Below are 23,392 nucleotides of genomic sequence, written 5' to 3'. Positions count from 1 at the left end.
CCTTAAACCTCATAGCTGAGAATTTCACCAGATTGCAAATCTAGGTCACATCCATGTTTTCAGTTCACTGGAATTGAATCATTGATCTTAAATTCTGGGTTCAGACCATAAATGCAATTTTTTCACTACTGGCAAAATATTTTGCCAAACATTCAAAATAATTACTACTGCAATAAATATTAGCCTCTGTGTTTCTCATCTTACATCTCTTCCACTCCTGGTCTTTATTTCAGTGTCAGCTGGCATCCATGAAAAGACACATATAAGTAAGAAAAAGATCACGTATAAGTAAGAAAAATGAGGAAGACTCTTTTAAAAGAAAAAGAAAGTTAAACAAAGAACAAGATATTTGAAAGTGCCAAGCCAGTCGCATGGATGCTAACAAGGCGAAATACAATGTAGCAGCCTGATTAGACAATTTTCTGACAGAAAATGGGAACAGAAAAATAGAAAACAAGAGTTAGATACTGTTTATCTTCTTTATAGTTGAAGTTAAAGAGAAAGAAGTTTCTAAGAAGTATCTGACTACAGAGGCACTTTTAATTCATGAAAGTTATATACATTTAGTTTTGAAACCTTGCAGGAGTTCTTCGAAGCATTTGCAAAACCTAATGAATTTACCGGTAGCACTAGATTACTTAAAAATATAGCTATGATTTTCAGAAATCCTTAGTTATACCTAGTTTTACCTGACTTCTGCACTGCTGATGATACTACTTAAAGAGAAGGTGCTCAGTATTTTCTCAAGATCCTATTAACCTCAGTGTTTATCAGAGCAGGTAGATAAAAAGAAGCATGCAAAAATCACTAGTCTCTTGAAAATAGTAGTTTTTGCTACATCACATGTCATGCTTAACAAAGTACATATTAGTTCTTCCTATGCAAAAACTCGGACAAGAAGATTTGAGGTTGGAAGAAAAAGCAGAGGTGTCACTGTCCGGTGATCCCCAGCCAAGCCCAGAATGCTTCACCCAATGTCTGGATGGGGTTAAGGAGGAAAGGACAAATCTTGGAGCTGCAGGACAGGGTCATTTCTGCAGAAATAAAGCTGCTCTGCTTGTTTGCTGATTTCAGCTGTGACACTGCCTTTGCTAAAAAAGTATTGCTGGACCATGATGTAGAGCTCTAGCCACAAAATCCCCTCTCAGCTCCACACTCTCTTCCCTAAAATTCCACAAGGTTCGATCAAAATCCTAAATTTTACTGTTCTACCTATTATGAGGGGCCTCTCCTGTCACAGTCCTGAAGGATTTTAAAGTATCATTTATAACATGAATAGATACTTGGGACTGGTATAAGAAAATTTAAAATCTGAAGTTTGGAAATTGCTTAGGCTAAAAGAAAAGGTGGGAAAGAAAAAAAAAGGGGGGGGGGGGACACCATCACCTTGAAACCCAAGACCATCTTGGGCTTGAATATCTTCTGTAGATGTATTATCTGATCACTTTCCATATTCATTCAGCAAGTACTGCATAAATCTATCCTAAAGGATCAGGTCTTTCCTTCCTTCATGCCACAGATACTTTCTTATCACTGGCAAAAAGAACTGCTTTTCCTCCAGGGACAAAATTTAGGAACTCATGACTTTAAAACTACATGCTAGGGAGAACTTAAATTGGTGTCAGGACCAGCAGTGTTACTGCCTTTAATCAGAGGGTCATCCAAGTAACTCCTATATATATATATGTATATGGTGTAATGAAGAGAGCTACCCCAGGCAGTTAAAAAGTATAGTTAGATTTGGGTACACTAGTGATAACAAGAGAAGGAAATGCTCCGAAGTTTATTAAATCTACTGAAAAATGAAGAGCTAAAGTGGCAGTGGAGTTCTTAAAGGTCAGTTTGTGATTAAAAAGATTACTGTGGAAGAAGTTCGTTTAAATCTACAAAGAAATAGGCTTGAAGCTGTTCGGCCCAGCCATGATTTAGCAGAACTCCATTGCTGGATTGATGTTATGACCTACAGGAATCCAGGGTGCATTCATTTCCACATTATATTTCTTGCTGTATTGAATGGTCTACAATGCTTCCAGGACTTCATATGTACAGTAATTTGCTAGTCCAAAGGCAAGCAGTCCATCTAAGCTGCAAGAACGAAACACTTGTTTTTTTGAAATCTCAACCTTTCTTTTGATTTTCCACATGGCTTCCACCTTCCCTGTGGCACTTGAAATTTTGGAGACTTTTTGTATTTGCCTCAACGTCTCCCATTTTACCATGATCCCGATCACATTGTTGCTTCAAAATAGCCTGGTTTTGCTCACCTGAACCCTTCCTGTACTTCACGTTGACACTTCTTTATTGAATCACGCCTTTCCCTAGAAAAGCACAGGATTCTTTCTGTTCCTAATGAAAAATTCATACAGGAATTTCCCCAATGCACAAGGTTTGTCTCTTTGTTCAGGTGGCTGAAGAAGAGTAAGGATATCTGGTGAACAAAGTAGCAGTGGGTAAAAATCAACCAAAAGGATTGCGGAGAAAGAGTTTTTTCTGCTTTTTTGTTGTTGTTGTGGTGTTGTTTTAATTAACGTCAAAGGCATGCAGAGCAGCAGATGTTCATCATTTTTATATTACTGTAAAATGAAAATAAAGTAATAATAAGAATATACCTCATTCAAATATTAATTAGAAAATACATCTTTTTTTTCTGTTGTTTAAACTGATTAATTTTTCTCACCCTCTGGCACTAATATGCACTCTGTGATTACATTAGACCTTTTTACAGCAAGGTTACAAGTATATACTCTGAGTAAAAGACTAACATACGGCACCTGACTAGAAAATCTTACTTCCATAAGCACTGGTACTTGCAGTATTGCAACGCAACATAAAATACTGTCTTTGCTCTTGTGTGCATACGTTGAGTTTCAGGACTGGGTAGCTGTTTCAGTAATCTACTGTGAACCTGAGGACACAACACCACAACCTTTTTTTTGGAAGAATTCAAAGTAATAATAACCAGAATACAGTATTCTGCCGCAACGGTTGTTCCAAAAATAAACACCTCTGCCTTTTTCCTTACAAACCTTGGAAAGCCTTTCAGCTCAGCTGATACTTGGTTGAAGTTGGCTGTGGAGCCTGTTTCCAACACAAGTTTTTATGAAGTGATTACTATTTAAGTGTGCACTTCCTCTGGCTCACTGTCTACTGCAATTATGCAAATAAGATGCAACTTTATCCAGCATAATTACATCAAACACAATTGTGCTATATTAAGACTGACTTAAGATGAATGAATTCGGTTCATGTAATGATTTCCCAAATCACCCCATGGGACTAATGTAAAGAAAATTTTGTCCCAAGAGTGACATCCAGTATCAAGACAAGCAACTGCATATCTGGGGCCTGATTCTACAGGAAACCAAATGCTTTAAACTCCCTGTGGAGTCACAGGCTACTAAGCCACTGCCATGAAAAATAGGGAATGCTCTTCAAGTCGCGTATGTGTAAACAAGTGTGAATATACCAACACACCTGCATTTAAAGCTTGTGTTTAGAACAGAGGAGCCATGATTTGAAGAAATGTTATTTTAAATGTTTTTCCTGTATGTTTTTTTTCTGTTTCAGTTTATGATTTATGTGAACGATAGATTTACAGACTTTAAATGTTTGATAATCCAAAGTGTACTATATACATTTCAATATGCTAGCACATTAATTTTCAATGAAATTTAACACCTTCTGGCTTATTAGATTAGGATTTGTCCCCTGAAGTCTAAGAAGAGGCTAGCAGAATCACATATTTAAGATTAAGGTATGGTATTCTTCCACCATCAGCAACCCTTTTAGAAGAAGAAGCTACAAAGCTCTGTGTTTCCAATGAAGTTTGTTAGGAAACTTTTTTTAATATATTGTAAGTACTACTTAACATAGTGATAAAAAATAAGAAATAAAATTAAGATGATCTTGAGGAGCAAAATAAGGGTAACCCCCTTATTCATCCCTACAGAAGCAGGTATTTCAGTTCAATGCTTAAGTCTCACAAACCTCAGTGGGAATTAAGTCGGTGCTTAACTATTTTCTTGAACCGGAGCCTATGAGCTGTAGGGGCAGACTGCAGCCTTGTTGCAGAGCACTATATAAAGAGGAGACTGTGCCAGACTATGATATTGCTCAAGATATGTTCCTTTAGGGCAAATTCAGTTCCATTTTGCTAATTTAGTTTGTTTCCATCAATTTATAGGGAAAAATCAGGGCTTATTTCATTTATTTTATGTATTCATCAAAAGAAATGCATTAGTAAATTTTAGGAAGCAGATGTTCATTGCTTGATGATAAAAGAATGACATTAAGATGTCTGTTTCCAGTTCTCTTGGATTCATAGCCAAATGAAATTACAACAACAGGAAAAAAACAAAACAAAACAAAATACAGCAGCCTAAATGCAAGACAACCAGACAATCCAAACGGATAACAGCTTCACTAAGTAAGAAAACGCTAACACCTAAGGATTACTTACTTCCTCTAAGTAACAGATTTCACTGAACATTTCTCATAATGCATGAACTAGAAATGGAATCCGTCTGAAAGGATAAATGTGTAGTTCTGGAAAAACACTTCCTACAAAGAGAAACAGTTACTAGGATAGCGCTAAAAATTCTGCCTGTGAAGGACAATATGAAAATTACTGTGCAGGAGAACAGGAATTTGCTGTGTGTTCTTAACCATCTCTTTACTCTTCTTCCTGATAGGACTAAGCAGATGGCAAATACAGATGGTAATTAAGGATGGATGAACGGGATTGAAAAAGGTAAGAACCAGCCTGAACCTTTCTGAGTGGTTACAAAGCATTCAGGGAGCATTTGCTATTGACATTGTAACTTTTATTCTAGGACATTTTTGCTTTGCCTCTCCTTTAATACCAAGCAAAGTACCTTTTTTTTTTTTGCTGAGTGTTTTTCCCTTTCAGAGAATAACACACAATTCATGGACCTCAAAATATGTATCTGCCCATATGCCACCAGTTCTTGAGGAATGAACACAAATAGATACATAGGCAAAATATAATTTAAGCATCACAAACTCAAGTAGTCATGCAATCTACGTAACTACAAGTACAAAATGCAACTAACCAACTTTCAGGCAATTGCCGAATTTCATATTCTGAAGGAGTTATTTGTGAGCTCAATGGAAACATTTTTTCTTTGTAGAGGCACTGAATTTGCTGATGTTTGAATCTGTTAACAGACCTTCTATACCTGAACCCTTCCATTCTGTAATCGCCACTTATTGTTTCCAAAAGGAAATTACATATTTCCCATTATGTCTAATGTGTTTAGTGTGTAATATAGAAGGAATATATTCTAAAACAAGTAAATTTGGAAAATTTTTATTTGTGTGTGTGCGTCTTGCTGGCAGACCTTTAGTTTCTAGGTCAAAAACCCTCAAGGATGAACATAGACAGTATGATAGGATAATTAAAATATCCTGTTTGTTTCAGAAAAAAACGCTTAATTGTCTATCAACTTTATGCCATTATGGAAAAGTAACATGCAAAAATGCCTCCTTGATTTCAAAAATATGAAAGGATGAGGCATATTATAGATCTGAGAATAATAATTAATGAGGTAGTAGTGCAGACACAGTAAAAAGGAATGCAAATATTTGGTCCTCCTGTGAGTGAAGATACCAGAGCTTATTTTAATGCAGGAAACATGTTCCAAAGACTCTGTGGAGACTCGGTCTGGCAGATGAGGAACACAAAGCCATATACTAGCAGAGGAGATCTTTTTCATCACTTTTGTCTCCCTTATAAAGGATTTTTAAAGGAGAACACAGATTCTAATCAGCAGGTTTGGGTTGCCCTGGAGGAAGCCATTAGAATTGTTAAGCACCTATGCAGACAAAGGGGATAACAAATTGAAGAAGGATCAGAAAATAAAGACTTCAGGAAAAAAAGAAATGCTGCAAAAGGAAGAAATTGCACAAGGAAAATAAAGTGTCCCTAAATTTTTATATACCTGTGTATGTACAAATACATATATTATGAACAACATGAGTAATATATAAAAATATGTGGTGCTTGATCTGAATGAAATATAAATTAAACTGATTTTAAATATAGGGACACTATTCATCTGAAAATGAATTTTTACTTCTTCATTAGGAAACACATCCACTGAATAAGATGTGACATGTAAATTGCAACAGATTTTTTCTTCCTATCCTTCAGACACACATACATATATTATACACTAAGATCATTTTATTTTACTTTCAGGCAGTAAGGGCCTTGTGTTATTACCAAACCTTAATATAAGCTCTGAAATCATGCTTTTAATAAATAACTGCTGGTAGGTTTTCAACTGTGGAAATAACATACACCTTTCAGATCAGGAATACATTTAGGAAAATCTCAGGGGATGAAGACTTATTTAATTTATTTTATACTCATTGTACCTTACCATGTCTATACATATTTATTCACATAAGATATGACAAAATATATGGGCAATCAATTTTGTACCACTGGAGTTTCATGAAACAGGAAAAGAAGGTGAGACACTGTGACAGAAAGACAATCAGGAGCTCTTACCCTCTATGGTTGCTCTCTTGGGCAGAATGGTGATTGCTCCCTCAGCAACATCTTCTTGCTGAATTAACGGACTCACTTTGGAGCCCCAAGTGTCTGAGCCCACCCACAGAAAATGACCGACTTGATCGGCCCTTTTAGCAGCTGCAAGGATTTGCCTGTGGAAAAGAACATTTTGTTCACAAATGAATTTAACTGAAGCATTTACTTGCTTAGTAAAAACAGTGTGTTGCAAGACTGCAGAATGAACAGAAATGGCATATTCCTGTAACTAACAGAGTCCAGAAATTTTACAATAGACAGTGTCGTGATCCATGCAGCACTGACTGACTCTTTTGTTTAACTCACTTTGTATACTAAGAATGAAATCCTGATTCCACTAAAACTTAAAATGTTGCCCTTGACTTTACTGACACTTTATCCTAACTTCTCATTAGTGTTGTTCTGTATAACTGAGCCACTCAGGGATATACAAATTAAAACTTTAAGCTAATTTAAAACTTACAGACAGAGAAGATGTAACAAAGGCAAGTAAGAAATGAGAGTCACACTGTTTTAAGATACTTTTTATATTATTTTTAAGGGCAAATGGTATCTGATTTGCGTGGCTTAACCTTGAGCATCCAAGCCATTTTATAACTAGTAACCACCATTTGCCATAAAACTGCCTGCATTAATGAATAATACATAGTATTATTAGTATGAAGAGAGGGGCATAATGTCTCTTTGAAAGGTAAGGTCAGGTCTGCTATCAAACGCATGAGTAATCTTATGACATTGTTTGTAATCACAGGAAAATCATTCAGACCTTGCTCAGCACTCCCTTTCCCTGCTGCTGTGATAAGGTGTAAACTCCATGTTCCCACAATGTTTTTACCAACAGATATTTCCACGCCATTATTTGCATTCTTACTTGCTTTCTTTTTTCTGTATAGCTACCAACAACAAATGAATTCCCTCAATCATCCTTACTTTATGTCCTCATCATTGGCAAAAATAACGATGGCCCTGGCATTGGGAGTTTCTAGAAGCTGCTTGATAATTTTATCAAAGTCGATGGTCTTGTCTTTGCGATCCTGTGGGATTTTCAAGGACTGAGCAATGCAGAGCCCACCTGTTCAAGAAAGAAGAAAAGAAGTCTGTAAATGATGAGCAAAGGAAAGACAGTGGGAAATAAACATGAACTGGAAGGGGAGCCTAGGAGGAAGAAAACTCTCAAATCTGATTACCATTCTTATGGAGCAGTTAATCTTCATGCTAGGCCTTTCAAGGCATTCTTACAATTAATTTTCCTTTTGGGAAGCATAGACCACTCATCAGGATACATACAATATGCATGGCTGGGTAGGGTCACAGATTAAACAGATGGGCAAAAATAACATCATAGAAAAGCAAAACAAACAAACGAGACAACAGAGGGATAAAAACTGAACAAGTTCAAACTGAATGAAATGAAGAAAAAAAAAAACAAGCTGAAAGGCAAAAGACAGGGACAATGCATTAGACAAACTATCTCGGTGAAGAGCCAGGATTCTTTTTAATGTTGCGAGTTGAAGGATATTGAGAGAAAATGTTTCCACTGAAACAGGAACAACTTCTGAAATAGGAACAGCACAGGAGTTGAAACTGAAATATTTGCAAAGCAAAGATTGTTCATGAAAATCTTGACTCATTCAAGTGTCCATCTTGGAATGGGGTGGAGCTGCCCAAGCAAGTGAAACCTCAAGACAAAGTAAATGTCTGTGAACTATAATTCTCATAAGTACACAGGTAATATTAAAAAAGTAGTATCAATACAGTAATAGTGATAAATACATCCATACCACAGAACTATACAAAATACGTTAAAACTGCATATTACATACAAAACATACATTTAGTTTGTTTTAGGGAAAAAAATATTAAAAAAAAAAAATCACATCAGCAGTAACCTTCTCCCTGTCATTGTAGGAAGCTGAAAACACTTTTACTTTTATTATTTTGTTTCTCAGAGATAAACTCTTTCATCTTTTATGGCATCTTAGATACTAACTTCTTCCTTCAGTATACTGCACAGTGTGTTAAGTATTAGAGATGCATAATAAAAACAGCAGTGGGGATGAGCTAATTAAAAGACAGCAGGACAAAGGAGATATTCACAGATATGCTTTAAAAATATAGATTAAAAAGTACAGTTAAACGAAGAAATAGAAAAGGTGTTCTATGGTAAAGGATTTCTAGAGTCTATGGTAAAGGATTTCTAGAGAAGAAGGCGCATGTACCATCAGCACAGCCTATCTGCCTGTGATCTGTCAAAGAACAACACAATCTTCCTAAAATACAGCAAAACAGACATATGAACACCTAGAGGAAACCTACTGAACAACTGCGCATGGTTTTAAAATTACAAAAGATCGCTCTCTTATAGCACGTCCCATCAGCAGATCTCTAAGCACTTTACAAAGTAGGTCAGTATCATTATTCCTTATTTTAGATGTAGAGAAGCTGACAGGGAGGTTGCCTGGTAGCAGGTCAGGTCTGTTGGTGCTAGGTGACCCAAAAACTCTGGGGAAGAAAAGAATAGTTTCTGTGGGGAAAAAAACGTTGGAGAAAAGGAAAGGCTGAGAAAAGATAAAACAGAAAAATAATCCCCAAGATTTTCTCTGACTCACATAAATGTTTCATTTTGTTTTACAATTATTATAACTTTTTCCACCTTTTTTCTTTGAAAATAATAATGATTTTTAAACATAAACTTCATTTCAAAATGAGCAAAGAAAGGCCCATTGCTAATGCGTTCAAAACATCTAAATATGTCTCAAATGTTATAACTTGTTATTTTCCCCAGTCAAAATTAGATGAAATCAACTCAAACTCATGAACAGAGTTATCCAACTTCCCTGAAATACCCTGTTTGGTGCAGATTACCCTTTGGGTAAAAACAAATGACCCCCCGGCCAGCTCTGGTTTTGAGTCCCTGACCACTGTCCCCCAAAGACAGGGCATCCATCAGCAGAGAGGCACCAACAGAAAATAGAGGGGAAAGCAATTTATATGTCTCTCTTTGCCACTGAGTGCTTTCAGTTTGAAGACCAGCCTCTCTTTCCTTCTGCTCCTCAGGATGAAAAATCTCTCTGTCTTGGCATGCCTAAGGAGAATTTAAAGTTATTAGCTGCTACTTTAAAGTACCACTGCCCTCTCTGGCACTCCATCACTCCAAGCTAAGCTACTTTGAATCTCCCATGAGAGACTCCTATTTCTCTTGTTAAATAAGGGCTTGGGAACTTTGGAGAATTCACTGAGAGAAAAGAAAAAAAGAGCAGACTATTGCAAAGTGCCAGATTTGTCACTTGAAAATATACACATTCCTGCTACGGTATCCTTTCAAGAAGCTCCCATGTTGACACGCAGGACAGGAGAAGATATATTTTATAGTATCAAGACCAAAGAGTTTTTGCATGCTGGATGGAACCATTACTTAGACGCTTCTGAAGCTACTGCAAACATCCTTTGCAATCCATCATAACTTTCGCTCTGAAAAAGTGGGCCTCTCTCCTGAGAGGGTCAGAGAAGCAATTCCAAAGACCAGAAACCAGCCGACAGGGACCCAGAGCAATATTCCTCAACATCTTGTTATTTCAAAGAACTGTACCAGAAATTAAGTTTAAGAACTTTTAAATCAGGAAATAAGAATGCTTATAATTGCATTTTCCTAGATATCAAGGCTCCATCATAGGGAAAATACACATGGTGGTGTAATCTGCAGATTATTACAAGGGGTGAGCACAGAGAAACAGAAGCAATGGGACCCGAGACGTGAAATCCACAGCAGTAATACTTCTATAGTTAAGAGTATATTTGCATTAAAGAATGCTTGCATCTAGGAGGGAGGGAGGGAAACCACCCTAGACCAGATGATATATTGTTATGGTAAAACTATAAAAAAAAAAATCAGTATTTAATATTAGTTGTGGCATACACCACTTAAGTGCTTGCAAAAAATAGTTAGGAAGGCTGCTATTTCAGCAACCTATCCTGACAACAAATATACCTATTGCGTGGATCAGGCAGTCCCTATTGCCTGGCTGGAAGATTCAAAAAATCTTATTACAGTTGATAATGATTAGAGCTGTACTGAGCATCTTCGGAGAGAGAGGCAGTTGTGGCCAGACCTTCTCAACAGTGAGGAAGAAAACCTCTATTGCAATGTACAAGTTAAAGGCATGTAATTTCCCAGGATTTATTAAAGGAAAGAAGATCCAGGGAACAGGATAGAGGAAGGAAACAGTTTGGAACTGGGGGTCCACATTTCCGTTCCTTTTTGTGCTACAGACACTGTGCTAATGTGACTGTCTAAAGTAAATGGAGAATTGTTCTTACAGCCAGAGGCAGTGACACAGCTTTCCCAAATGGAGCAGCTGATGTGGTATCTTGTTAACGTGTGTGCCACCTCTGTTAAAGGTATGCAGGAATTACGAATAAATGGCAAATATCAATGGCCAAACCACAAATACATTTGCATGACTGTAGCATCAATAGTTTCAATAAAACAGCAGCTGTACTGCTGTCATTTTTTTGCAGGCTCAACTGCAAGGGGAACCTGGAGGAAAGATTTGCGTGAGAACAATGAAGACTCTGCAGATTTTCAGGGGAAGCCTCTGCAAAGTGTGAGCGCTGCTTAGAGGAAAGCAGGAAACTGTCTTTTACTGAAAATTTAGCAAGTGGGAGGAAACTACTTGCTAACCCAACACAAAGGGTTGACTGGGGGAGAGTGAATTTCCCAGTGCTGAGTGGACACAAGGCAGAGAGAGGCTAGACTGTGAAGACCCTTGAATAAAAACACCTTTAAGTGTGAGAAGATGAGGGCTAGCCAAAGGACGAGTTCAGCATTAGGAAAGCAATCTCTGAAGCACCATTAGGAATAGAAACAGTTAGGGCAATACAGAGCATGTCAAGGGTAAACAAAAAAGGCAGAGAGTAAGATGCAACAGGACCACGACCCACATGATATAATTTAGATGTGTCAGCAGATATTGAGATTTTAAATCACTGGTGTCTCTTCCAGCAAAGTGACACTATTACAAATTGACTAATATTTGCTCTCAGTCAGCAAAAGGGTCAATGTTTATCATTTTCTTCATCTGCTTTATTTTTGTTCAAGTCCACACCAAGCAGCATGTGACAACAGATTACAAGCTCTTACAGAAAAGAGAAGGTGACAGATCCCGGTCACCAGTATACCAGTCACATGAGTTTCTGTTTACATTCAAGCATATAAGCTTGTTCAAAAGTGTTTCAGCCTCTGAGAAGGACCTCATTACAGGCAGAGGCACACGTCATTTTTCATTTCTTAACAATAATAGGAATTTGGCATATATTGTCCAGATGACATATATAGAATAAGTTTAACTCTCATGTTCTCATCTTGCATTCTTATTACAGGAGGAAATACACGTGCACAGTTATTTAAACTGTCAAGTTAATTCACAGTGCTCCTGAGGTAAAAACCTCCAAGGGAATTAAGCAGTAAAAATGTGAAACTTGCAAATTAAGGATTTTGTCATAGGACTTCTGCAGTAATATATTACCCTTGACTGACTGGGGAACTGGCAAATGCTCTAAGTAGCTACAAACTGCTATATCAATTAATGGGAGTCCTCGAGCTCTTGCATCAAACTGATTCTGCTGCAGCTTCTCTGCATGCCAACAGCCCTGACAGTGCGTAAACGAAGCGGCATCAAGGAGCCTCTGAATCATCTCGTGGGCTGCTTCACTAAGAGTACTATGATTTTTATCAACTGGTTACAAAGAGGTTCCCATTGTTTGTTACATTATTTCTCTCTGGTGAATGAAGAGAACAGGTAGATAATTGAAGTTCTGCAACCAAATGCAAAGCCCATTATAAAGGATACAGGGGACACATAATAGAGATTTGAACTACAGTATTTTTGAGATACAGCACTCAGGCAATTCTGCAAGCAGACAACATGTTTCCTTACCTTGTTCTGCCTAACTCACAGTATTTGCAAGCCAGGCAGCTGATGCCTGCTCTTCCATTATGCTTGAAGAAAAAGAAATGTAGTGTTCTCAAAGCTCAAACATGGCCCCTCTCTGTACATGAGCATGCAGCTGCATCATTAAGACTTTGATTCTTTCTAGCACTAATGGCATCATCGAAATATGAAATGGAAAACTTCATGGAAATGTTTAGGAGACATAATTCAGTCTTCCTTTGATGTATATTGAGTCTCTCAGCAGTGTCAATAGGAATTATACAAACACATCAGCTTGGAGAATAGCTCCAGTTAATAAAATTAATGCTAATTTCTTTTTCTTCTCCAGAGATGCTGGCAAAACTTGTAGTTAAAAAACACCATCCATTAACCAAACATAGACTTAAGACAACCAAGACTGAACCTGGCTTCTGATTATTTCCACAAATGTTGGCACATGTTGGTGGCTAACAAAATGACTCAAACATACTGAATAGCTCTATTCCTCACTAGAACAAGCAGCTGCAATCGTCAAAGTCTCTGCATTAAAAGGAAGGCAAGGTTAGTGGTTTCATCTATGCTGTATGTGCCTATCGTCTCAACAGCCAGATACAACATTTGTACAAATGATCTTCAGAAAAACATTTCCAGTTTTCTGTATATTCGGGAAATTTATATAAATGGATCTTCTCTGGTCTTTCACTGTTATCCAAAAGGGCTTGTAGTCTTTGCTAGAAGTGATACATTGACTGATTTCATAAAGTATCTAAATATTCAAGACAAAGAGATGGATAGTGATTAATATTATTAGTGTCCTTTCCAAATTTTATTAGAACAGCTGCAATGGTCTTGGGAAAAACAGCGTAACTAAATCTGAGGAGTAGAAAAACTCTCTTCTCCTTTACCCCTCAGAAATTCTTGAGTTCCAGAAGCTGGCTAGTTTAAGTTTCTTATGATTGAGTTTTTTAGTTAAAATACTTCTGCTTATGTTGGGAAAACAGGAGTGAGAGAGCAAAAGGGGCAAATACTTAACTACTTTAAAGATGGAGTTTGGGAAATTCACAGAAATAATTATATGAAAAGTGATCACAACAGTAAAAGTTGTGTGGGTAAAAAACCCAAAGAAGTTAATTCTGCTATACCATTCTACTCTTGAAACAGTATCTTTTCTCTTCTAGGCTATGTATATATGTCTAACATTGGCATCTTTTTAATCCTTCTCTGCTGCCAACAAACATTTTTGCAATAACAAAGTTTGTGAATGCAACACCAGGAGCAGACCTGTTAGGTTCAGTCTTTCCAGATGCACCTTTGTCCAAAAAGTAAGTCATTAAAACAGCACAATAATCTACAAAAAGGATAAGAACAACACAGCAAACCATTTCCTCAAACAATAACTTTAAATTATTTGGTTTTATAGCTTCTAGTTTTCCCAATGTTTTGCGTCACTTTGGCAGACTGACCCAATTGTTTTGAATTATTCCAGTCATTAAAATTCCCCACATTACAAGCCACTGGCAGTACTTGGAGAAAACACAGAAATGCTAACATTTCAACCAGAATTATCAGCATCTCCAAATTTTTTTGGCAAACAAACAAAATGCATAGCAAAGTTGGGCCTTTTTTCCCTGTCTGGTGAAAAACTTGAAGGGCTGTCGTGATTAGTCGTGTGATGTTCTGACCAGGAGGCACAGGCCGGGGTGGAAGTTCTTGGTGATCAGCTCTCAAGTGTGAGCTGGAGGAGAGCAGAGGGTCCAGAGGGAGCAGGATTTTAATAACACAGGTGAAAGTTCAGCTTAAACTGACTGGGTGACTGATCATTTGTCATTCAAGTTGTGGATGCTTTTTTCTGTTATTCAGATAGATACCGAACATGATTAAGTATTTTTCAAGTCAGATCTGACCTCAATAAATACATTATATACAACAGATGAAAAAATTACATGACTTGTTCATTCCCAACTTTTTTCCTCACTATCATTTATTCCAAATATTCAGATGTAAGCTTTTTGAAAAGCTGAGGCTTTTCAAGGTGCTTGTCCATATGCTCTCTATTCTAGGTGCTTTCATACCTGAGATGCTGGATTCACTGCGATTACTGGACTTGCTAGAACATCACAGGCATCTTGTGTACCCTCACAGTCAACCACTGCAGCTAATGTCATCTAAGGGGAAGGACGAAAAGAACCATCACGCACTTCCTTCACCAATACGTGCCTTTAGTCCTTAGAGACACACTCAGGGGGGAAAGCTGGGAGGATGAGCAATCATTTGTCTTTTAGCCCCCGCCAACACAAATTCTAATTAACCAGTTATCATAAATGTGGGATGGGAATCCCTATTCAAAGAGCAACTGTGGGACAGCTCTACTTCCTGGCAGAGACTTCAGATCAGATGCCAGTTTTGGAAATGGGAAGTGATTACATAAGAGAAAACATCTCAAATGCCGGATGTTGAGTTCCGGGTACCCATATGGGATAGGCCTGAGAGCTCCAGCCTATTCTAACAACCTGGAAGGCTGCATGAACGCAGACAAACAATTACTACTATGAAAAGGAATTTTTAAATTCAATCTGTGCTTGCAGGGCTGTGGGTAGGTGATGGGCTGTACTGCAACCTGGAACAATCCCGGCTGTACTCGGAACAGCATTTAAAAGCCTGGTCACTTACCTGGCTAGTGAAGAGAGCTGGCCAAGTCATACTCTGGGGCTGTGCATGACTAATCCACGATCCCTAACACCTGGCAGCATGTAGCGCTCATGACAGCAGCCTATTTCATAGCTCCTGTGTCAGTGTTGATGGCACCATGATAGTGGCAGCACAGGGCAGATCCAGCGATACGACTGAGCTGTGCTCCAAAACTCTGCCAAAGGCTGTCCCCAGCCAGCAAAGCTGTCTACAGACGTGTCTCCTACCCACCTACGGAGCTACATCACGAGGCCTGAAGCAGCCAAGCATATATGCAAGTCACATTACTTACTCCAGTGTGTGCTGATGGTTATGGAAGAACTGTGCCCTGATCCAACAGGTTTGAGGCTAGTGGAGGCAGACAACAGCCCTAGCACTACCAGATGGAAATACAAGTTACTGAATAAGCATTTCTCAAGAGATCCTTAAAAGGAGTACTAAATGATGGAGACCTTATTTGGAGACATTTAGCACAATTTTTCCCCAAATTTCATTTCCAGTGGAAGATTCTCCTGAACAGCATTAAGTCACTGATGAGACTCATTTTAGCAAACTTTCTGTCAGAGAAATGTCATTTCTAGTTAATTCTTGTGCAAAAAGAACCTTCTTTAGTTTCACTTTGATCCTTACGATGGCCACTGCTTTCTCACATTCTGCTGGAGGAATTTTAATTAACTAAGCTAGGCTGGATACAGGGGAAATTTAATCTTAAAGCACTGCTCAGGCTGTTGGCAATTAGAGATGTACAAACACCTGATTTTTTTTATTTGGTTGCCAAACTGAAAAGTTACAGATCAAACTGATTTTTTCTCTTATGAAAGGCCACACAACTCATTTTCCCTGAAACAAAAAATTTAATTTAATCTGAAACAGAGAGAGTCATTGTTTGGGACTAGTACAAGGAAGGAAATGAGAAGCTACATTCACAAAACAGGAGATTCTGGTTTCTCCTTCATACCTAGTAACTAAAATATTCATCCAAAAATGTGAGACCCAAGTTTAGGTCTCTCCTTTGCTGGAGAGGTGCTGAACGTACACCCCAGACTTCCCAGTGTCCTGACCTAGCCATCACCTACTGATATTCTGCAGTGCTCTCCCTATGCCCTTCTCAGGGAGCTCTTCCATCCCCAAGTGAAATAGATGATAATGATTTTCAGTCATAATAAACAGTGCCAAAAAAGAGACCAAACCTACCATACACAGAAGGTAAATGGTTCTCCGGTACAACAGTGGATCTGAACTCTCTGGCATGGACACTGCGATACCTAACCTATTGAGATCAACAGGATGGGACTGCAACCTACAGCCCTTGCTCATGTTCTCTCCCATGCTCTTTCCAACCAAAACTACAGAATTAATTTGGTCTCAATTTACAAATAGATTTAGGAAGTGTGAAATCACATTTTCCCCCCAAATTAGTATTTGCCAGGAATTTTTGTCCATTTTTACAGACAATTGCTATTCAATTTGGAATAGAATATAACACTACTAAAGCTAAATGAAAGAATGAGTGGTAAATGGCGATCAGAAGTTAGGGCCTAGCGATAAAAACACGATGATCAGGCTAACAGAAATAAATTGAAAAAGACCACTTGCGCAACAAATGGAATGACATGATATCTGCTTTGTAGTTTCCTCCTCTTACTTTTAGCAGAATGGCTTATAGGAAGACTTCAGTTTGCTCATTTACTGTCAGGAACAATGAACTAAACCCATGCTTTCCCTGACAATATAGGATGCAGGCTTTCCTGTTTTCCCCCTTACAATAAGACTACATATGTCAGATTCTTATTAGCCTCAAAAAAATGTTTTACTATGAAAACTGGTACTGAGACATTCAAATAAGTTGATTTTGATCTCTGATTATATAAAAGATATTTTTGTGAATAAAAAAACCCAGAAAAATAAACTAGCAAAAACAGTAATCTTTGCAAAAGGTGAAAAAAAGAAGGCAAAAATATCTCCTCACATTTTTGCAAACTTCAACCTCTTGAATCACATTCTTGCATTTTTATGATGCAAAACTACTCAAAATTGCACAGACAGTGCAAATGCCAGCACCAAGCCTCACACCACAGCATACCAGAGCAGGAAGGGAGCACCGGAATAAGAATTTCATGGTACCTGCCTGTTGAGATGTCCACGGCCTAAAAACCACCAGAGCCACCATTACAAAATCACTGTTAAACAATCATACTCTAGAAGCTTATTATCAAAGCACTTTAAAAAATACATGTTTTACTTCTTTCTTACAGAGTTCAGATTCACTGTCATAACCCTTCCTTTCTTTCCTTCCAAATAAAAAAAATATTTTTTTCATTAGCAGCATTAGCAAAGAGGACTGGATTCTGTCAGCCAACGAAAAGGAAAAAAGCCAGGCTGCTGGACACAGGCCCCGTTCAAACCACACACATGTATCAGAAGCCCCACATACCCCTCTCCTGAGATGCCTCCAGTAGCTTTAGCAGCTTCTGTAGAGAGCAGACTTTTTTCTATGGTTCCCAATCCTGCTCTGCAAAACAAATAGAGAAGTCAGAACTGCTGTGAAGAAATTGTGACTTCAACCTCGCTATTGGTCCTATGCCATGAAATTACTAACCTTGCTGTGATAAAAGGTCTAGTACAGCAGAGTAACAACATAAAGATCCATTCAGAGTGGAGTGCATCCTAACAGCACAAGCACTACAAATGGTTATCATAAGACTTTTTTCATGGGAATCCCACTCATGTGTCATCGAAGTGGAATGGAGATTGGGCCTTATCACACAATGCTTCAGTTCACAGGCAGCTTGAGGACAGACAGTCGAATTAAACCATCTGTGTGGCAGCAGTTGCAAAGCACACCAGAACTTGGAAGAAGAAAGTCTTAAAAATATCATAACTGCCTTCCTTTCCCCTGCTGACAGATTATGTGCTGTGCCTCTGAAAGGCAAACCTCAGGAGAATTCTTTGTGCGAGTTCAAGCAGTCATGCATTAAATTGTTCAGGGCATTAAACACCTAACTTATTTAAGGGTAATGGATGTATCTAGTAATCAAAGTGTTGCTTCAGTATCCATGGATACCCATGATTATGTGGTATTTTGATTCTGGTACAACACTAAGTGTATTATTCTGGTTCCCTGAAATTCTGCAAGAGCTATTTTTCTTATCACTACTTAATTGGATTATCAGGTAGCAAAAGAGACCATTTAATTTTTTTTCAGATGATTTCTCTACAAAGATACTCCTCTTGGTAGAATCACTTTCAGTAATATTCAAAACATTGCTTCAGAAAGTTATCTTTGCTGTTTCTAATTATTAAAAGGAACTCTCAATTAATTTGATTAATATGTTACTTTAAAATTAGCAGCCGTTGAAAGCTGCCTCCTGGATGTTTATTAGAATTTGAACAACACATGAAGCAATGGGCTCATATGGCTTCCTCTTGAAAAAAAGAGCAGCTGATTGCTTTTAAAGACTTTTTTCCCCTATGGATTTATCATGCTTACAAGTCTGATATCAGAGTAATTACAAGACCTGACATTTGTTCAGTTTTGTACCAAACAACAGCGGCAGCTGCAACTGTTTGAGCCTCTCTGTCCCTGCCAGTGCCGCGCACCTTCTCTGCTCTCAGCCCCCCTATCCAGGGCGGAGCTCCACTCCCTTTCGCTGCCCAGGGTGCAGCTTCACTTCTGCTGCCGTTCACCTGACAGCTTCAGCACTTGCGTTTCCGCGACACTTCTCTTGGCACCCTGCAGGCAGTGCTGGACCCTTCGAGGAGCGTGGCGCCTGCAGAGCGCCCCAGAAGAGCGGGGCCATGGTGCCTGGGCTGGGCAACTGCCAAGCAGGGGGAGAGGAGAGGGGTGTTTTTGTGCTGTTTTGTCATTAAAACAGGTTGGAGCCTCCGTTAGAAGGAGCAACTGTCCACAACAGACTCATTTTCACCACATCCATGTCCCCAAGGAAGCCTGCTCACTGTGTACAGCTGTGGGAAGCATTTCAAACCTCTCTGGATGTCAGTGCCCCTGGACTTGCCCTGCTCGCCTTACTGAACACGCCGGCCTGCATCCATCTCCGACACAGGCACGTGAGCTCAACTATGTGGGCTCTTCTTCATGCAGGGAAATCCTGAGGTATCAAGGAGCAGTCACGCATCATAACAAGCTCACTGTGGCTAAGTAAAGTTCACATTTTTGCCTTAAATCTTTTCTTTTTCTTTCTTCGCTACTTGAGGCCAGCCTGCCCCAGACTCCCAGCCGTCGGCAGCGCATCTCGGCAGGGCACATCACAGGACAGCTTGGCACAGCATGACTGCTCTTCCACCCACAGGACTTGAAGAGCTCTCTCATGGCACACCAAAAGCTACAAAAAACTCTAAATATAGCCTATACAAACAGAAAACATCCTAAAATTGGGGGGTTTGGGCAAGGTGAATTGGGAAGGGCAGGAAAAGGCCAGCCAAAGTACAGATTCTATCTGGATTTTTTTTAATATAGACAACAAAAATATCAACTCCTCAAGCACTGAGGAGTTCCTAAAAGAAAACTGTCAACTTCTTATGCAATTGAGGTGATACCTTTGCCACTCATGTGCAGGATGCACTCAGTGAAGCCCTGCAGTGAAAGCTCTATGAAATTAAACTAATGAAAAGTAAGCCCCATGTTTCACAGGGGGAGCACAGAGTAAGGAAAACAGCTCCGGTAAGTTTGGGATTGCCCAAGGGGGAAGGAATTACTTGGTAACAGGATATAATAAACATCAAAGGCATACAGTAAATTTTTGGTTTTGTTGTACTGTTTATCATATATGTCACTGCTGAGTTTTGGCATATATTTATATATTCTGCACCTAAAATTTATTAGCTACAACGACTTTTACTTCTAAATTTTGTATATTCTATGAAAGAGATATTTTGCACTAAAAAGAAATCAGTGGCAGTAATCCTGAAGACCAAGTTTAAAGAAAACAGTATTCTCCCTGTGTGAAGACTTTCATACCACTATTCAGGATATTTCCATGAAAAAAATGAACTACATCCTAAAGGAACCGCAATGATAAAAATTACTTCATATTCTTGAAATATAACCGAGCTTGCAAGTTTTCTTCCAGACAGCTTATTACCAATTGAAGGAGTTATTCAAACAATTCACACAAAACCCACAAAATCTTCTAAAAACAATCACTGGAAAGTTAATACATAACTCACATGTTTGTTTTACAGAAAGAATGAAAGTTATGAGGCATGAGGTTGTGTGTGAAGAGGATATTTTAAGGTGATTCTTTGGTATATGTGCATGTGGGAATTGTCATTTATTGTTTTAAATCAAAAACGGAAGAAAAAAAACTTTGATATTTCCTACTGGGACACTCATTTCTTCAAAGCAATCTGGGAAGATACTTTCTCTCCTTCCTGCTGTAGACAGCTTGTTCAGAGACTTCCATCGAAACTTCCCTAACCCACAGGAACGTGTGCATGTTCTCTCAGACTGATTTTTGGGCCCAGAACAGTGGGAACAGACTGGTCCTCAGCCCACTCAGGGCACTCCTCTCCCCCCCAAATCAGTGTGTTCACACATCTTCACCACTGCAGCCACCATGTGGTCTGCTGAAGAGGCAGGGCTGGACGCTCCCCCAGCATGGCATGTACCCAAATACAGCCAAACTAACCAGCAATGCTTGGCCCAGCTTGCAAAAGGATTTTACAGCAATTCCAGGCTATTTCACAAAGACACAAACAGCTGCTTCAGGCACTCCAGCCATCCCAGCTGCAAGCCCTGAATTCCTGTACCCACTTCCTCCTCCTTTCCCTCTTCCAGCTGACATGACACTTTGCAGTAAACTCACAGGTCTGTGTTTGAATTGAAAAAGAAAAGCAAAAAATCTGGTGTGTGATACGTGTGTCACACATCATCTGATCAGCCAAGGCCATTCTCACACTCCTCCAGGCTGAAACCTCCTGTCCATGATCTTCATACCACCTTCCTCCACAAATCAATGAAAAAAAACAGTGCACAACACCATTCCTTACTGCTCTTCTTTCTCCAAAACACACTGCAGGAAACACTATCAGGACAAGAGAGAGTATGAAAAAGCAGTGGAAAAAACCCTGTCTTCCATGGCTTCCCTATTTAATTATTTCCTTAGTACCTCTCCTCTGCATACAAGATCTCCATGCCAAGTCTGCTCAGGCTGTGTTAATACCTGGCTCCTTGGAAACTATTACACAAAAAATAAACAAACGGAAGTGCTTGTCTCCAGTGACACATGTTGGTAAGAGTTGTCCTAGAGGACAAAGTTCACCTCTGCCAGATTCCATATGTCACCGAGGAAGCATGCCCCAAGATCTACTCTGGAGATTCTTGTTCGGAGAACTAGGCTTCAAGGAATCGGTAAGGTCACTTTCTAGATATTCCCAAACCCTTTAAATGACAGGAAGTTGGGCATGCAAAATATCCAGTACGTCCCCAAATCACTAGTCATTGTTGGAAGTCCTTCATTTGGAGATTTACAGTGGAAGAGACAATGCCCATTTTATAGGGCTTCTAATCACCAAGTGCAGAAAGTAATATGAATTTTAGTAAGTTAATCTAGTTTAGGAAAATTTCCAATCCCAGACCTGTAAATTCACCATAAACTGCATAAGTAAAAGAAATTCTAACTATATTACTGAACTCTAAACTTCACCTTTTCCCTAGCAAGAGATGAGGATTGCTGTAAGAGAGAAAGTTCACTAAGAACTGGCCTGAGGCCATCAGTACACTTCATATATAAGCTCTTAAACAGTCATCCAACAGCAAAGGTTTTAATTTACTACTGATCCATCTTCTATTTAAGACAGTAACAAACAGCCAAAAGCTGATGCATCACCTTCCCAACAGTCCATTCCATAACACCAACTTTGGCATATAAGATGCACAGAAACTTTTACCTATTAAAATTAGCTCATAGTTAGACATGTTCTTGGCATTCTGGCCAGCCATGAATGAAAAGAAAATAACTTATTCTGACCCAAACAATTAAGATATACCGAGGCATTTTATCCAGAGAAAACAATCTGAACCTGATTCTGACTGCATCTGTGGGTGTAACTTAGCAGCAGCTCTACCTATAACAAATACAGACATATAAAATGAAAAATTCGGGAATACTAAATTATCACATTTAAAGGAAATAAAAGGGTCAGAGTATGTGGAACTCTCAAGAAAAAAGATTTATATCAAACACACTGGCTTGTAGAGAGATTCGGAAATGACATTTAGGTCCTTATGTCCAAAACCAAAGTTCTAAAGATTCAAGAGGCTACGGATCAGGCTCTTGTTTCTTCACTTTAAATAGTTAATATCCTTGTTATGAAGAGTTATGAAGAAGTTTTTGGATATATCATTAAAAGAAGTTTACAGCTGCACTGGTGTACAGATTGGCTAGAATTTAAATTAAGTCTCCATAGTATCAGAATTCAGTTGTAAAAATAAAATGTGCACCCATAATAAAACAGAATTAAAACATGAAACCGTGACAATCTATGCAAGAGAAGGCATCCTTGTGGATATTCAACAAGCATAATTTAGAAGCTTTCTATACAGAGAGATTCTACTGAATCATTTTAAGATTCTGTTTGTGCTAAGCTTGTTTATCGAGTCCCATTTTTTCATGTTTCGTCATAACCAAACAACAGAAGACTTAAACTGGTACTAAAGACTAATATTTCTAGTACATGTTACTCATTAATACTTAATTCGTTTGTACCATAGATTTGCTGCCTATTTAATGACATTCCTAGTATGTTTTATCACCTCAAAAATTGTCTTTTATTATGACAATTAAACTCCAGCAATATACAAAAATCAAGACTGGAAGACTAAATTAAATTTTAAGAATGGTATAAGATCATCCTTATGAAAGATTTAGCAAAGTTCTGTTTGCTGGATAGAAAATAAAGAAAACAAGGAAAACTCTTGCAATGTCTCATATCCTATTGCATCAACAGCTATCCGTGCTCAAGAACTCACATTTACTCTCTTTGCAATACTCCAAAGTAGCTGAAAACAGACTCAGTTTAAATACTTGCACTAGAAGGGACTGACGATATATTGGCTTCCCAAAATCTGTACTACAAAAAGTACATTTGAGCCATACAGTGTAACCATTTAGAAAAAAGCAATATAAATGTTGCATTTCTGCTTCAAACATTTAAAACAATCTTCTTGATTTTTTTTTTT

General features: G+C 38.4%; 1 protein-coding gene across 1 annotated transcript in view; it reads right to left on the bottom strand.

Moving 5' to 3' along the window:
- GRM7 (glutamate metabotropic receptor 7) overlaps positions 1-23,392 on the bottom strand; it is a 350,262-nt gene that overhangs the window by 163,774 nt on the left and 163,096 nt on the right. Inside the window, exons 3-4 of the mRNA XM_067303664.1 lie at positions 7,505-7,646; positions 6,536-6,690 (exon numbers count right to left, since the gene is read on the bottom strand). Of these exons, the coding sequence (XP_067159765.1) occupies positions 6,536-6,690; positions 7,505-7,646 (297 nt within the window). The remainder of the gene's footprint in view (positions 1-6,535; positions 6,691-7,504; positions 7,647-23,392) is intronic.

Source organism: Apteryx mantelli, chromosome 12 (genome assembly GCF_036417845.1).
Source record: "Apteryx mantelli isolate bAptMan1 chromosome 12, bAptMan1.hap1, whole genome shotgun sequence".
NCBI classification, from domain to species: domain Eukaryota; kingdom Metazoa; phylum Chordata; class Aves; order Apterygiformes; family Apterygidae; genus Apteryx; species Apteryx mantelli.
The sequence above is the reverse complement of the archived record's forward strand: the minus strand, read 5'-3'. Positions and strand labels throughout refer to the sequence as shown.